This window comes from Amblyraja radiata, chromosome 4 (assembly GCF_010909765.2).
Source record: "Amblyraja radiata isolate CabotCenter1 chromosome 4, sAmbRad1.1.pri, whole genome shotgun sequence".
Lineage (NCBI taxonomy): Eukaryota > Metazoa > Chordata > Chondrichthyes > Rajiformes > Rajidae > Amblyraja > Amblyraja radiata.
In genome coordinates, this window is record NC_045959.1 from 104415950 (window position 1) to 104433602 (window position 17653).

Sequence of the window (17653 nt, forward strand, 5' to 3'; positions counted from 1 at the left end):
CAATCTTCTAAGGAAGTAAAGGCATTGATGGGCTTTCTTTACGATTGCATTAATGTGCTGAGTCTTGGACAGATCTTCAGAGAGTTGAAGTTTTTGACTCCACTACTATCCCGTCAATGAAGACAAGTTTGTGGAGCTTCGGCCTTCATCTTCCAAAGTCAACAATCAGTTCCTTAGTTTTATGACGTTGAGAGCAAGGTTGTTCTGGCACCATCTTCCTCTTATAGCCAAACTCATCATCATCTGTACTCCGTCCAACAACAATGATGTCATCGGCAAATTTGAAGATGGTGTTGGAACTGTGTCTGGCTACACAATCATGAGTATAGAGCGAGTTGAGTGGGAGAGGGGGTGAGCACTCAGCTTTGAGGTGCTCCTGTGCCAATAGTTATTGAGGAGCACAATTTGTACTGATTGTGGTCTATTGATGAGGAAGTCGAGAATCCAATTGTGGTGGGATGCGCAGAGACCCAGTTCCGTGAGCCTGGTAATCAGTTTATTAGGCAAGGTTTAATCGTATCAATTTTTTCCATGTTGTAATATGCAATAGAGCTGAGCATACAGTATTATATTTTGTGCTGGATATTAGTTTATAAACATTGGAACACACTTCTTTAGAAACCCAATCATTCAAACGTGTCAAATTTATTATAACCTACATCTTTTCAGATAACTGATGAGACTAATTTGCTTGTGGTATCAATGTTTTCCAATCTCAAATTTGGGGGGAAATGTTTTTTATGACTAAATAATGGTAATGTGTATGTTAATAAACAAAGTTTTTGTGTACAAGAAAGAACTTTGAACAAGTCAGGATGCAAGTTTTAATGTGTTTTGTAATGAATAGACATTAATCAACAATTACATACTTTCACTTTTTGCTTACCAATGTTAAAGTCCCAAAAGTATGATTCATCGTTTATACGAACCAATCCATTGAAGAAATCATTTTAAATTGGAGTAATATTAAAATAAATATTAGAGCCTGCAAAATTACATTATTGCAAGCAATTTCCATTTTTATTAAGTCGCCTTTTTTTTTTAGCCATTTCTTCAGCCTCAAGAAATTCCCTACTCTTCTTCAGGAATATGATTTAAATTCTTCTCCAGCATAGTCGTCAGAAATCAATAAATTGATGAGAACAAAAGTATTTAAGAGTTAGTCTCAATTACATCAACCCTAAAGATGTTCCATTTTTGAATTGAGTTTTTAATAACATATATATCATTGGTTAACAATGTTTCTATCCCCAGTCAATGTTTGGAGAGTCATTCTATGACATAAATATTTCATAATTCAGTACCTGTTTAAAATAAGATTTTTTTCTTGACATTTCACTTCAGCCTTAATCTTGCATATAATTCAATCTTAATTTCACACTCGAAAATATTCAAATACTACAAATCGCTATCTGTAAGAAATCTTCAATGTCATCGGCTGTTCAGCCTGCTTTGTGAAATCATTGAATGCTGAAGATAAACTGGAGCTGATATCCAACAATGACCAAGGTTAATAAAGGTGAGATTGTATACAGATTACTAAATTCCTATTGGCAGGTAACTCGGAGAAATTGCATAACATAAAAAAATTATTGGACTACTTCTATACTAAATGACAAGAAATATATTTTATAATTCATTAAACATATACCCATCTTAATATTAGTGATAATAATAGAATACATATCAATTACTGCACTACAGAAAATATATCACTGTTTTACAGAATATTTAATACTAATTACATGTGATTATAAATTGCATATAAATCAAACATTCATCAACTAGGGCACATTACTTCCAGTCATTATTTATCATATAAGCAATTGGTAATATTTTTCATGCATTTGGATATTAATATTTCATTTTTAATATTTCATACATTAAGCTATTTTATAGATATTTTACATAATTCATACTACACAAATTTTCTACTACAATGAAGGTCAGTTTCAGTTATTATTCAGAACCCACCATGAAGCTGTAAAAAAAGAAAAATAATTCACTGAGTGGCATTGTATGAATGTTCATGTGTAAAACATATGCATTGTGAACCATTTAATTGGAACAGCTACCCAATGGACATCAGATTTGAAGCAGAATTCACAGACAACCCATTTCCTCTGGATGTTTTGCTAGACCAACATCCCTTCTCCTTCTATATTTATCTCATTTTGAACTATCCTTCAGCTGGTAGAAATTGTCTTCTGTAACCCTAAAAACTTAATTTGTGGTCCCTTAGGCTTTTCTAACTATCAAATGAAAATGTTGCTTATTATCTATATTAATTTAGATTCATGGTATTATCTAGGCAACTCATCAATGTACTCTTTTGATTGTTTTGATAGGATTCTTTATGAGTGCCCAGGGCCATACACAATTAGTTAGCTCCCATTGCAATCAAGTACAAATTTATGCTTCAGTCCCTTATTTGGCTCTATTCCAGAAACATGTACATTAAGGTAATACATCAGTTTTCATAGAATATAATTCTTTATGTATGGAAAACGTAAGATTAGTAATGTGCTTTGTCAAGCACATTTGCATCGTACCAGGTACAAGCATTGTTGTTATTAGCTCTGGAGTATCCAAGAAATCCACATTGCTCCTTTGGAAGGTCTTGCTATCATTGGTCTGGATGTGCCTAAAGTAATTAGCATGTAAATCAAATAAATTCAATGACTAAATTGTCTTAATCTAACTAGTACACATAAATTACATATACCAGATAGCATAAACCAATAAATAGAAGAGCAGCAATTGATGGATGTGCAACTTCAGTCATTTTACTTTACAAACTTACATTGATATTCAGTGGAAATACAAAAACTAGTTTAATCTGTCTCATTTAGAAAATGATATGTTCCTCCAATAGTTTGTCTGAATTGAATATCTCCCACTTGTTAGTCATAGAGATATACTGCATGGAAACAGGCCCTTCCATCCTGACCAAGATGCACCATTATCGCTAGTCACATTTGCCTGCGTTTGGCCCATATCTCATCCAAAACCTCCCAAACCATGTACCTGCCCAAGTGTCTTTTACATGCTGTTATAGTACTTGCCTCAACTACCTCATCTGGCAGCTTGTTCTATATATGTATCACCCTCTGAGTGAAAAAGTTGCTCCTCAGTTTCCTATTCAATCTTGCTCCTCTTGCCTCAAACATATGTCCTCTTGTTTTTGATTCTCCCATCCTAGGTAAAAGACTGCATTCACTCTATCGATTCCCCTCGTGATTTTATACACCTCTATAAGATCATCCCTCGGCCTCCTGCTCTCCCAGGAATAAAGTCCTAGCCTACCCAACTTCTGATAAAGCTCAAGCTGCCCCTCATGTCGTGGCAACAAACAGAAAGGAGGAAGAGAGAAAACGGGGAATTATAGACCAGTTAGCCTTACATCAGTATTGGGGAAGATGCTTGAGTCGATTGTTAAAGATGTTACAGCAGCGCATTTGGAAAGCTGTGAAAGGATCGGTCAAAGTCAGCATGGATTTATGAAGGGGAAATCATGCTTGTCTAATCTGGAATTTTTTGAGGATGTAACAAGTAGAATGGATAGGGAGAGCCAGTTGATGTGGTGTATCTGGACTTTCAAAAAGCCTTTGACAAGGTCCCACACAAGAGATTAGTGTGCAAAATTAAAGCACATAGTATTGGGGGTAGGGTATTGACATGGATAGAGAACTGGTTGGTAGACAGGAAGCAAAGAGTAGAAATCAACGGGTCCTTTTCAGATGGCAGGCAGTGACTAGTGGGGTGCTGCAAAACTCGGTGCTGGGACCCCAGTTATTTACAATATATATAACATCAAGTACAAGTTAAGTTCAAGCTACATTTATTGTCACGTGCACCAATTGGTACAGTGAGATTTGAGTTACCGTACAGCCATACGAATAAAAAAAGTACACGATACACTATAGAGTTTAACATAAACATCCCCACACAATGGAATCAACATTCCCACTGTGAGGGAAGACAAAGTTCAGTCATCTTCCTCATTGTTCACCCGTGGTCGGGGCCATTGATCTCATGGATTATCATTGGTCTTATATTAAATGTGTGGATGAACAGGAGATAAAATGAGGTAGGTCAAGATATGAGTGATTTAATGGAAATGGAAGTAGGTGTTCTTGATGATGGAGAAAATATCTGATTGTGCTTTATTCCAGAATCAAATATAAACGCTGTCTAATTTAGTTCTTCTGGTATTTGGATAGAGTGTAAGCAGGATTTGTACTGTTGCTGGTCCAAAGTAAAGGGAACTGAGTACGAACAGTTTCAATCAAATTCCTGGGTAATACATATCACCACCATACCCACCTCTTTAAATATCGCTCATATTTACAGCTATGGCTTGGCAAAACAAAATAGGAAATGTTATTCATTTACTTTTTGGTATTCCAACAGAATTTATTTTCCATCCAATGCAACCCTAATTTCAAATTACTTACATTTTCCAGAGGTTGGTGTTTTCCCAGAATTCATAAAGTATAAAGCGGGATTCGTTTGTTAGCTTCTGCACAGAAATACTAAGATACAATAATTGTCAATAAATCAAATGGAATATAACAATATAAATCAATTATTGGTAAACAGTTTGTGGTATGGAGCACAGCAAACTATCTCAAATTTAGAAGACTTTTCAAATACGCACTTGGTATTTCGTCATAATCATACAGCACAGACACAGGCCCTTTGGCACAATGAACGCGTCCATGCCAACTAAGGTGCCTCATCTAAGCTGCTCCCATTTGCCCGAAATCTGCCTAAACCTTTCCTGGCCAAATATCTTCAAATGAATTTGAAGGAATTTAATATTTATTTATACAGGCTTTTAGAGTATCATGATGAATGGTTAAACCTCTGCTTTCTTGATTATTCTCCTATAGGTTCATTCCAATCCTGTGACATGACTATATAAATATTTAGGCTAGTACACCAGTGCTGTTTTGGAGGGTCTATTCTGCTGGAAGAGGTTTGCTATGTGAACTCCTCCCTCAGCCCTCACCCAGCTGCTCTCTCATGGTCCATTTCAAAGAAAGTTGGGGACATTAATCCTGGTATCTTGACTAATATTTATCCCTCGTCCACCCTCTTTAAAAAGACCTGACTGTCATCACAAAACTATTGTTGGAACTTGCTGTACAAAATACGTCTGCTCTATTTAAATTAGTGACTACAGTTCAATCATACTTATTGTTTTGCATGACCTAGAGAGACATCCTGAGACTATGAAAGATGCAATATAAATGGAAAACTTTATCAAAATATAAGTTATTAGATTGAAAGTATTATTTCATGAGATTACTTCGTCACCAGATATATCTTTAAAAGTTAACATATGAATCAAAATGGCATGCAAACATCTTTATGGCCCTGTCCCACGGTACGAGTTCATTCCATGAGCTCTCCTGAGTTTAAAAAAAATCAAACTCGTGGTAAGCACAGAAAATGAACGTAGCGGATACGTCGGAGCTCGGGGACGTCTCTTAGTGGCTTGTAACGCTAACGGCAGATACTCGGGAAGACTCGCTAACGGCAGGTAAGCTCGGGAAGACTCATGAAGGTTTTTCAACATGTTGAAAAATGTCCACGAGAGCCCTGAGTACCGACGAGCGGCCATTACCGTAAATCTCCGAGTTCGAATCAGGGCAAACTCGGGAGAGCTCTTGGAATGAACTCGTACTGTGGGACAGGGCCATAAAGCTTGTATGATGAAAGAACTTAATTGTTTGAATAATCATATTGCCGGTGGCAATAAATCCACTACAGTTTCAGCTCACGGTCCACATTTCAAATAATGAAGATATTCTGGTGTATCGAAATATTACCAAAATAAATATTAAACAATTTTCTTTCAACTCTCAGTGGAAATTCCTAATTTAAGTACAGATCCACCACCAATTCTCCGACAATCTTGGTTCCAGAGCCTTGCCATAATATTTGCTTTGCGGAACAATAGAGATCACAGCTTTGGGTTGTCGAGATGCTGGCCCCGCAAATTTGGCCTCGGAAGTCGACTATGGGAACGTTCTGGCAGGGCCGGATTTTCAGAGCCTCAGCTGCAGGGGGCAAACCTGCTGATCGACTATGGAAATCGGCTATGGGAATGGTCTCTGGCTGTCTCCGGCCAGACTAGAGTTCCAGAGCCCTGGCCCCAAGGGGCAAATTCAACCCGCCAATCTGTCGCAGAAGTCCCGATGAGGTCGAGGTCGGCCGCCTCACCTGGCCTAGGCGCCACATTTTGGAGGGGGTCATCGGGGGGATTTCAAGTGCTCTTGTAATTTTGTCCGGATTAATTGAGGTGCCGGACCACCAGTTATCGGAAAATTAGTGGTGGACCTGTATGAGGTATAGCCATAATTTACATGCTATAAACTGGACGAGCATGCATTAAAAATCATGCAGGAAATGAAGGCCTACAGCATTTCATTAAAATGTAACTTTTAAAAATTAAGCCAGAATAGCTACTCTATTACATTTCCAATTGATAGGAATCTTCACTGAAACTAGTTCAAAAGCAGACCCCGAGGTAAGTGATGCAAAACTGTTTCATAAGCTGTGAATTTATAACTCGTTTTTCTAAATATCTTTTTATTCTAATCACTGCTGAAATAAATGATTGCATTGTGAAGAGCAAGGACACAGTTCAACAAAAGGTTCTGAGACAGACCTTTATCTTCGTGAACCTGCATCCAGTATTCCCGAAGTGGCGTTCTTTATAGCAGCAAGACCAAGCCTAGACTTGGCGACCATTTTGTCGAACACTTGTGCTCAGTCCACCAAGGCCTACTGGATTTCCCGGTTGCTAATCATTTTAACTCCTCTTCCCATTCCCACACTGACCATTCTGTCCTGGGCTGCCTCCATTGCCAGAGTGAGGTCACACGCATACCGGAGGATCAGCACTTCATATTCTGCTTGGGTAGATTACAACCCAGGGGAATGAACATTGAATTCAACAATTTTAGGTAACCAATCAAACCCCCACTCCTGCTCTCCTCTCCCCCCCCCCTCCCCCCAACCCCTACTATTACCCCATCTCTTCCCTGTGCCTCTCCCCTTCCACCTACATTCCTTCCTCTGACTTCACAATTTGCAAATCTACAGTGCATTCAGAAAGTATTCAGACCCCTTCACTTTTTCCACATTTTGTTACGTTACAGCCTTATTCTAAAATGGATTAAATTCATTTTTTTTAAATCATCAATCTTTACACAATACTGCATAATAAAAAAAGAAAAAACAGGTGTTTAGAAATTTTTGCAAAGTAATTAAAAATTAATAACTGAAATATCACATTTACATAAGTATTCAGACCCATTACTCAGTACTTTGTTGAGGCACCTTTGGCAGCGATTACAGCCTCAAGTTTTCTTGGGTATGACACTACAAGCTTGGCACACCTGTATTTGGGTAATTTCTCCCATTCTTCTCTGCAGATCCTCTCAAACTCTGTCAGGTTGGATGGGGAGTGTCAATGCACAGCTATTTTCAGGTCCCTCCAGAGATATTCGATCGGATTCATGTCCGGGCTCTGGCTGGGCCACTCAAGGACATTCACAGACTAATCACGAAGCCACTCCTGCGTTGTCTTGGCTGTGTGCTTAGGGTCGTTGTCCTGTTGGAAGGTGAACCTCTGCCCCAGTCTGAGGTCCTGAGCACTCTGGAGCAGGTTTTCATCAAGGATCTCTTTGTACTTTGCTCTGTTCATCTTTCCCTCGATCCTGACTAGTCTTCCAGTTCCTGCCGCTGAAAAACATCCCCACAGCATGATGATGCCACCACCATGCTTCACCGTAGGTATGGTATTGGCCAGGTGATGAGCGGTGCATGCTTTCCTCCAGATGTGACACTTGGTATTCAGGCCAAAGAGTTCAATCTTGGCTTCATCAGACCAGAGAATCTTGTTTTGGTGCCTTTTGGCAAACTCCAAGCGGGCTGTCATGTACCTTTTACTGAGGAGTGACTTCCGTCTGGCCACTCTACCGTAAAGGCCTGATTGGTGGAGTGCTGCAGATATAGTTGTCCTTCTGTAAGTTTCTCCCATCTCCACAGAGGAACTCTGGAGCTCTGTCAGAGTGACCATCGGGTTCTTGGTCATCTACCTGACCAAGGCCCTTCTTCCTCAATTGCTCAGTTTGGCCAGGCGGCCAGCTCTATGAAGAGTCCTGGTGGTTCCAAAGTTCTTCAATTTAAGAATGACGGATGCCACTGTGCTCTTCGGGACCTGCAATGCTGCAGAAATTGTTTTATACCCTTCCCCAGATCTGTGCTTCGACACAATCCTGTCTCGGAGATCTACGGACAATTCCTTTGTCTTCATGGCTTGGTTTTTGCTCTGACATGCACTGTCAACTGTGGGACCTTATATAGACAGGTGTGTGCCTTTCCAAATCATGTCCAATCAATTTAATTTACCACTGGTGGACACCAATCAAGTTGTAGAAACATCTCACGGATAATCAATGGAGCAGGATGCACCCAAGTTCAATATTGAGTGTCATAGGAAAGGGCCTGAATACTTATGTAAGTGTGATATTTCAGTTATTTCTTTTTAATTACTTTGCAAAAAATTCTAAACACCTGTTTTTGCTTTTTTCATTCTGAGGTATTGTGTGTAGATTGATGATAAAAAAAAGAATTCAATCCATTTCAGAATAAGGCTGTAACGTAACAAAAAGTTGAAAAAACGTGAAGGGGTCTGAATACTTTCAGAATGCACTGCATATCTCACACCTTTTGATTTTTCGTCTGGCATTTGTCCAACCATCCGCCTATTTTTTTTAAAAAACCTTCCCCCGTGTCCACCAATTACTTTCCAGGCTTTGTCCTGTCCCTCCTCTCTTCTAACTTTCTCTACCCCTCCCCCCCCCCCCCCCCCCCCCCCCCCCCAACCTCACCACAATCAGTCTGAAGAAGAGTCCTGACTCGAATGTTACCACAAAAAAAAATATGATGTGAACTTTAATATTGCAGTGCAGTAAAAATAAATGTGAGATATTTCCATACTTACTGCAAGCATCCTGTTTGTGTGGTTGCAGATACCACATACTGTCTCAAAGCTAAACGGAATTCCTTCAGTTCTTCTTCCAGTATTGACATCTGTCGCTGAACAATAAGAATATGCTGCGGAAAATAATTCATTTTTGCAATAAGCAATTACAAAATAAAAAGATCTTATTGCGAATATGATGAACATTTGACTAATGAAATTTGTATTAGTTCATAGTCGTCAGTGTAGAACTACAATGACTTCTTCAGAAAGACATTATTTATAAAAAAAATTATGTATCTGTTAACACTTAATTCTCATCAAATATGAAGTTAGGTGAGAAATAGAGAATAGGTGCAGGAGTAGGCCATTCGGCCCTTCGAGCCAGCAACGCCATTCAATGTGATCATGGCTGATCATCCCCAATCAGTACCCCGTTCCTGCCTTCTCCCCATATCCCCTGACTCCGCTATCTTTAAGAGACCTATCTAGCTCTCTCTTGAAAGCATCCAGAGAACCGGCCTCCACCGCCCTCTGACGCAGAGAATTCCACAGACTCACAACTCTCTGTGTGAAAAAGTGTTTCCTCATCTCCATTCTAAATGGCTTACCCCTTATTATTAAACCGTGGCCCCTGGTTCTGGACTAGCCCAACATCGGGAACATGTTTCCTGCCTCTAGCGTGTCCAAACCCTTAATAATCTTAGATGTTTCAATAAGATCCCCTCTCATCCTAAATTCCAGAACGTACAAGCCCAGCCACTCCATTCTCTCAGCTTATAACAGTCCTGCCATCCCGGGAATTAACCTTGTGAACCTTCGCTGCACTCCCTCAATAGCAAGAATATGTTAATTTTGAGAAACAAGGTGGACTCATTTTTGGAGATTAAGTACTGAGAGCCAGTAGCAGGAGTAGCTGAGATGTAAGCGTGGACCGATGCACTGTACTTTGTGGACATGGGTCCACATTTCTTTGTGCAGATGTTGGGAGAAGGAGGACCGTCATGTGCACTGGGGTGCTAAAAAGGTTGTCAGACCAGAATCGAAGAGGACGTGGCAGACGTTACTTGTGGAAATTACTACCTGTAGTAATTTGCCCTGGCCACACCGAATAGTGTGAGGTTAATGTAAACCTCACAATAAAGACTGCATGGATGAACTACAACAATTGTTCATCCCAGTTTGGCAAAAGAATAAATCAGGGAAGGTAATGCATCCGTGGATAACAAGGGAAATCAGGGATAGTATCAAAACAAAAGATGAAGCATACAAATTAGCCAGAAAAAGCAGCGTACCAGAGGACTGGGAGAAATTCAGAGTCTAGCAGAGGAGGACAAAGGGCTTAATTAGGAAAGGGAAAATAGATTATGAAAGAAAACTGGCAGGGAACATAAAAACTGACTGCAAACGTTTTAATAGGTATGTGAAGAGAAAAAGATTAGTTAAAACAAATGTAGGTCCCTTGCAGTCAGAAACAGGTGAATTGATCATGGGGAACAAGGACATGGCAGACCAATTGAATAACTACTCTGGTTCTGTCTTCACTAAGGAAGACATAAATAATCTGCCGGAAATAGCAGGGGACCGGGGATCAAATGAGATGGAGGAACTGAGTGAAATCCAGGTTAGCTGGGAAATGGTGTTAGTTAAATTGAATGGATTAAAGGCCGATAAATCCCCAGGGCCAGATAGGCTGCATCCCAGAGTACTTAAGGAAGTAGCTGCAGAAATAGTGGATGCATTAGTGATAACTTTTCAAAACTCTTTAGATTCTGGAGTAGTTCCTGAGGATTGGAGGGTAGCTAATGTAACCCCACTTTTTAAAAAGGGAGGGAGAGAGAAAACGGGGAATTACAGACCAGTTAGTCTAACATCGGTAGTGGGGGAAATGCTAGAGTCAGTTATTAAAGATGGGATAGCAGCACATTTGGAAAGTGGTGAAATCATTGGACAAAGTCAGCATGGATTTATAAAAGGTAAATCATGTCTGACGAATCTTATAGAATTTTTAGAGGATGTAACTAGTAGAGTGGATAAGGAAGAACCAGTGGATGTGTTATATCTGGACTTTCAGAAGGCTTTTGGCAAGGTCCCACATAAAAGATTAGTATGCAAACTTAAAGCACACGGTATTGGGGATTCAGTATTGATGTGGATAGAGAATTATCTGGCAGACAGGAAACAAAGAGTAGGAGTAAATGGGTCCTTTTCAGAATGGCAGGCAGTGACTAATGGGGTACCGCAAGGCTCAGTGCTGGGACCCCAGCTATTTACAATATATATTAATGATCTGGATGAGGGAATTGAATGCAACATCTCCAAGTTTGCGGATGACACAAAGCTGGGGGGCAGTGTTAGCTGTGAGGAGGATGCTAGGAGGCTGCAAGGTGACTTGGATAGGTTGGGTGAGTGGGCAAATGCATGGCAGTTGCAGTATAATGTGGATAAATGTGAGGTTATCCACTTTGGTGGCAAAAACAGGAAAGTAGACTATTATCTGAATGGTGGCTGATTAGGAAAAGGGGAGATGCAACGAGACCTGGGTGTCATGGTACACCAGTCATTGAAAGTAGGCATGCAGTTGCAGCAGGCAGTGAAGAAAGCGAATGGTATGTTAGCATTCATAGCAAAAGGATTTGAGTATAAGAGCAGGGAGGTTCTACTGCAGTTGTACAGGGTCTTGGTGAGACCACACCTGGAGTATTGCGTACAGTTTTGGTCTCCTAATCTGAGGAAAGACATTCTTGCCATAGAGGGAGTACAGAGAAGGTTCTCCAGACTGATTCCTGGGATGGCAGGACTTTCATATGAAGAAAGACTGGATAGACTCGGCTTGTACTCGCTAGAATTTAGATGATTGAGGGTGGATCTTATAGAAACTTACAAAATTCTTAAGGGGTTGGACAGGCTAGATGCAGGAAGATTGTTCCCGATGTTGGGGAAGTCCAGAACAAGGGTCACAGTTTAAGGATAAGGGGGAAGTCTTTTAAGACCGAGATGAGAAAAAAAAAATTCACACAGAGAGTGGTGAATCTGTGGAATTCTCTGCCACAGAAGGTAGTTGAGGCCAGTTTATTGGCTATATTTAAGAGGGAGTTAGATGTGGCCCTTGTGGCTAAAGGGATCAGGGGGTATGGAGAGAAGGCAGGTACAGGATACTGAGTTGGATGATCAGCCATGATCATATTGAATGGCGGTGCAGGCTCGAAGGGCCGAATGGCCTACTCCTGCACCTATTTTCTATGTTTCTAAACATAAGGAACTGCAGGTGTTGATTTACAAAACAAGACACAAACCGCTGGAGTAATTCAGCAGTTCAGGCAGCATCCCTGGAGAACATGGATAGACGATGTTTTGGGTCTTCACACTTACTGTTATATAAAGAAGATAGACACTGCTAAAATGCTGGAGTAACTCAGTGGGTCAGGCAGACTGTCCGATGAAGGATCTCGACCTGAAACACCACCTTTTCGCCAGAGGTGCTACCTGACCCGCTGGGTTACCCCTGCATTTTGTGTCTCTCTTTGGTGTAAACCAGCCTCTGCAGTTCCTCTGCACACTTACTGTTATATGTCTGGGAGTGGCCGGGGACGTGGTGAGGGCCGGCATATCAAAGCCTGGGAATGGCCGGGATCAATGTTCCGATGCCTCTTGAACTCACCTTGGAAAGTGATAAAGCTAAATCCTTCACGTACACAAATGTGATATCTATTTTCACAGCTGTCCTCTTAAATTAGTACTGCTTCTCACAAACCTTCATAGCTTAAAATATAGATCACGTATACTGTCCCCACACTTTTGGTATTTTATCTTTGTTTTGCAGGATAAAGTTACGGACAGTCATATAAATTAGGAATAGAAACCCTCTGAGCAAGTTCTGCCATTTAATAAGATCATGGTTGAACTGACTGCAACTATGCAATTCTGTTTATCTATGGTAATCGTTCTTTATCTATCCATGTCTGCCTTAAAAAATATAGACTCTGCTTCCACAGTCCTTGGGGAGTAATGTTCCAATGATTCATGGCCTTAGAGAAAACGGTTTCACCACATTACTGTCAAAAATGAGCAACCTCTATTTTGTAAACAATAGCCCATAGTTCTAGATTCTCACCCAAAGGAAACAGCCTCTTTAAATCCACTTTGTCAAAACCTTTCAGAATCTGATAGAATCCTGGGGGTTAACATTTTGGATGACTTATCCTGGGCCCAGCACATAGATGTAATCATGCTAGTGCCTCTACTTTTTGGGGGAATTTTGAAGAGATTCAGTGTGGCACTAAATACTCTAGCAAACCTGCAGATGCATGGTAGAAAGTATCCTGCCGGGTTGCGTCATGGCCAGCTACGGAAATTCCAATGCAGGAACACAAAAGACTGCAGAAAACGGTGGACATCTTTCTGTCCATCACGGGCACAGCTCTCTTCACACTGAAAGCCTTATGTTTCACACCAGGTTCATGAAGAGCTTTTCTACAACTATCAGGTTCTTGAACTGACCTGCGCAACCCTAATCCTAGTTCAGTATTCGAAAAATACAGACCACCTCTTGCACTGCCATCGACTTGATTTTTGAATTATTTTGCACAAATGTCTTGTTTTTTGCACAGTGTTCGGCAACTGTGTCAGGTCTTGAATGTCATCACTTCCTACTAGGCAAAAGCAGAGTGACAGCGAAGCTTCACTCCCTGATGAGCTCAATGCATTCTATGCACGCTTTGATAGGGAGAACACTGATGTGCCTTCCCAAGCCCCCATACGCCCTGATGGTATTACAGTCACAGTCACAGAGGCCAACGTCAGAAGATCCTTCAGGGCTGTGAACCGTCCGAAAACGTCTGGACCTGATGGTATACCTGGCCATGTTCTTGTGTCCTGTGCAGACCAACTGGCTGGAGTTTTTGCAGACATTTTCATCCTCTCATTAATGAGGTGTGAGGTTCCTAGCTGCTTTAAGAGGGCCCAAGAAGAGTAAGGTGACATGCCTCAATGACTATCGACTGGTGGTACTAATGTCTGTGGTGATGAAGTGCTTTGAGAGGTTGGTTATGGCATATATCAACTCCTACCTCAACAAGAACCTAGATCCATTCCAATTTGCCTACCGCCACAACATGTCAACGGAGGATACGATCTCACTGGTTCTCCACTCTGCACTGGACCACTTGGACAATAAAAACACATATGTCAGGCTGTTGTTTATAGATATGATCATCCCCTCCAAGCTGGTTACCAAGCTCAAGGAACTGGGTCTCTACGCATCTCTCTGCAACTGGATCCTTGACTTCCTCATCAACAGACCACAGTCTGTTCGAATTGGTAGAAATACTTCTTCCTCAATAACAATCAGTATTGGAGCAACTCAAGGCTGCGAGCTCAGCCCCCTGCTCTACTCACTCTATACTCAGGACTGTGTAGCCGGACACAGTGTGAACTCCATCTTCAAGTTCACCGACGACACCATTGTTGTTGGACGAATTACAGATGATGTTGAGTCAGAGTATAGAAGTGAGATCGATCGACTGACCAAATGGTACCAGCACAACAACCTGGCTCTCAATGTCAGTAAAACCAAGGAACTGATTGTGGACTTTGGAAGAGGAAGGATGAGGACCCACAAACCTGTCCATATTGACGGGACGATGGTGGATAGAGTCAAAAGCATCAAATTCCTGGGCATGCATATTTCTGAAGATCCTTCCTGGACCCAACACACTGATGCAATTATAAAGAAAGCACATCAATGGCTCTACTTCCTGAGAAGATTGCAGGTACTCTTTAGGAGAGCTCCCCCTCCCCTCAACTCTGTCACCATCAACAACACCACAGTCACATCTGTGTACTCTTTCAAGTTCCTTGGAACCATCATCTCCAAGGACCTTATGTGGGGGGCCATCATCGACTCCACAGTCAAAAAGGCACAACAGAGGATGTACTTCCTGCGGCAGCTGAGGAAACACAATTTGCCACAGGCAATGATCATCTAATTCTATACTGCCATCGTAAAGTCTGTCCTCACCTTCTCCATCATGGTCTGGTTTGACTCAGCCACCAAACATGGCATCTGGAGGCTGCAGCGAATCGTCCGATTAGCTGAGAAGGTTGTTGGCTGCAACCTTCCCCCCGTTGACGAACTGTACACAGCAAGGGCCAGGTAGCGAGCGTGTAAGATCATCTCTGATCCCTCTCACCCTGACCACAAACTCTTTGAATCACTTCCCTCTGGAAGGCAACTCCGGACTGTCAAAGCTGCACAGTCAGACATAAAAACAAGCTTTTTTCCACGAGTAGTAGCTCTACTCAATAACCAAAAATCTGTAGCCTTCTTTTGCTCTGGTATTATTTCATTCACATGTTTAAACAATAATGTTTTATTATTAATGTTTAATGTTTTATGTATCATTGTTAATTGTCACCGTATGTCACTTGCGAGCGGAGCACCAAGGTAAATTCCTTGTATGTGAATATACTTGGCCAATACACTTATTCATTCATGTCAGAGAGGATTCTCTTGAACTTTTACAGATGTACAATAGAGAGCGTATTGACTGGTTTATATACATGCATTGAACTATTTTTTCTCGTTATTATATTGTTCACAGTGTACTATGTTTACATATTCTGTGTTGCTGCAAGTAAGAATTTAATTGTTCTATCTGGAACCAAGGACAATAAAACTCTTTAAGAAGGATTTCGGCCCGAAACATTGCCTTTTTCCTTTTTTGTGTACCTACAATAAAACTCTTGAATTTGTTTTTTATTTCACTGTATTGTAGAAATATTTGTGTAATTTACATATAATTTCATTATTTTTGTGTGTGTCTATATGCCTATGATGCTACTACAAGCTAGATTTTCATTGAACCTGTAGCTCATTGTGATTGTGCATATGACAACTTGACTGGAACTTGGTTTCAATCAAGTTCTCTATCTTCTGAACAGCAGATACAAGCCTTATTTTCATAAGATAACCCACCTAATGAAGTATTAATACGATAAACGTTCTCTGGATTCGTTCCAATGCATTAAAATGTGTGCAGTACTTGAAATGTTGTCTCACTGAATAGACCTCATTATTTTGCGTTCCTTTTTCTGAGCAACGAATGATAAATGTCTGTTTGTTTTCCTAATTACTTGCAGTATCTGCCTGATAGCTTTTTGTGAATCGTGTACCATGAATCATGTTCTGCAGATCCCTTTGTATGTTAGAGCTCTGAAATCTCTCATCATTTAGATCAGATGCTTTTATATTTTTCCAGCCAAAATGGACAATTCCACATTTTCCCATGTTATACTTAGTTTGTCAGATCTTAGGCCATTCATTTAATCCACCAAATAGCCCTCAATGACTTCATAACACTATTTGTAATCTCTTTTTTACATGCTCATCAACTCTCCACCCACATACACTAGGGGTAACAATGAACTCCAGGATCATGGGTATAATGGTAAGAGAAGCATGTTGCTTTATTCTAGTTGCTTCCATAGCTGATGGGTATCTGGGTATTAAACAAATCGAGTACCTGTGCTGGCAGTGGAACTCTAGCAAGTGCAGAAGGCCGGGTGGTGAAGTTTACTAATTGCACATTCACAATGTTTAACAAGACTTTCGACTACTGTGGGACATGCAACATATCCATGGAATTATCCTAAGGGTCTATAGTTACCCAAGCTAGTCAGATGATACATATAGTGCCTTTAACATTCTCTTGAAAATGTTCTTTCTCATTAAAATGTAGCTATTCTTTACACCCTAACATATTTGTATAAATATCTGCCGCTGCATCTTGACTATGATCAGCCATGATCACATTAAATGGCGGTGCTGGCTCGAAGGGCCGAATGGCCTACTACTGCACCTATTGTCTATTGACGGACTGATCACCTGGCTTAATTTGTCTAATTTAGCTAATTTTACTCTCAAGCCTATAGTATATAGGAGCAGCGTAGCAGTGCTGCTGAAACCACAGCTCCAGTGAACTGGGTTCAATTCTGACCTCTGCGAATTCTCCCTGTGACATGTGAGTTTCCCCTGTGTGGCCTCACACTGACAGTGAAAATGCACGTTGGAGGAACAGCACCTCATATTTCGCTTGGGCAACTTATAACCCAGTGGTATGAATCTTGATTTCTCTAACTTCAAGTAACCCTTACTGTCCCTCTCTCTCTGTCCCTCCCCCGTCCTAGTTCTTCTACCAGTATCACTGTCCTCCTGATTCATTTTTGTATACCTCATTGTCACCTTCCCCTCAGCTAACAATGAACCATTGTACATTTCCTTGATCATCATCTGCTTTGATCAGTCCTTTTCATACCTTACATGCTCTTTGTACCCTTCCATATCTCTAGTTTCCCCTCTCCTCTGATTCTCAGTCTGAAGACGGGTCTCCACGCGAAATGTCACCCATTCCAGAGATGCTGCTTGCCCTGCTGAGCTACTCCAACATTTTGTGATTATCTCCTTCCTACACATATTGAGTATAGAAGTTGGAATGTTATGTTAAAGTTGTACAAGACGTTGGTGATTTGGAGTATTGTGGTCGGTTTTGGTCTCGCCGTTCTAGGAAGGGTGTCATTAAGCTGGAAAGAGTGCAGAGATTTGCCTGTTTCAGTGCTGTATGACTATGACTATAGTTAGATTGATATACCCCA

At 40.8% G+C, this 17653-nt stretch overlaps 1 protein-coding gene across 2 annotated transcripts in view; it reads right to left on the minus strand.

Annotated features, from left to right (window-relative positions):
* Positions 1 to 1201: 1201 nt before the first annotated feature.
* necab1 (N-terminal EF-hand calcium binding protein 1) overlaps positions 1202 to 17653 on the minus strand; it is a 95112-nt gene continuing 78660 nt past the window's right edge. For both annotated transcript variants that reach the window (XM_033020157.1, XM_033020158.1), the window contains 4 exons: positions 9023 to 9135; positions 4458 to 4535; positions 2553 to 2644; positions 1202 to 1981 (listed from right to left, as the gene is read on the minus strand). In XM_033020157.1, coding sequence (XP_032876048.1) covers positions 1953 to 1981; positions 2553 to 2644; positions 4458 to 4535; positions 9023 to 9135 — 312 coding nt within the window. In that variant the 3' untranslated portion in view covers positions 1202 to 1952. The remainder of the gene's footprint in view (positions 1982 to 2552; positions 2645 to 4457; positions 4536 to 9022; positions 9136 to 17653) is intronic.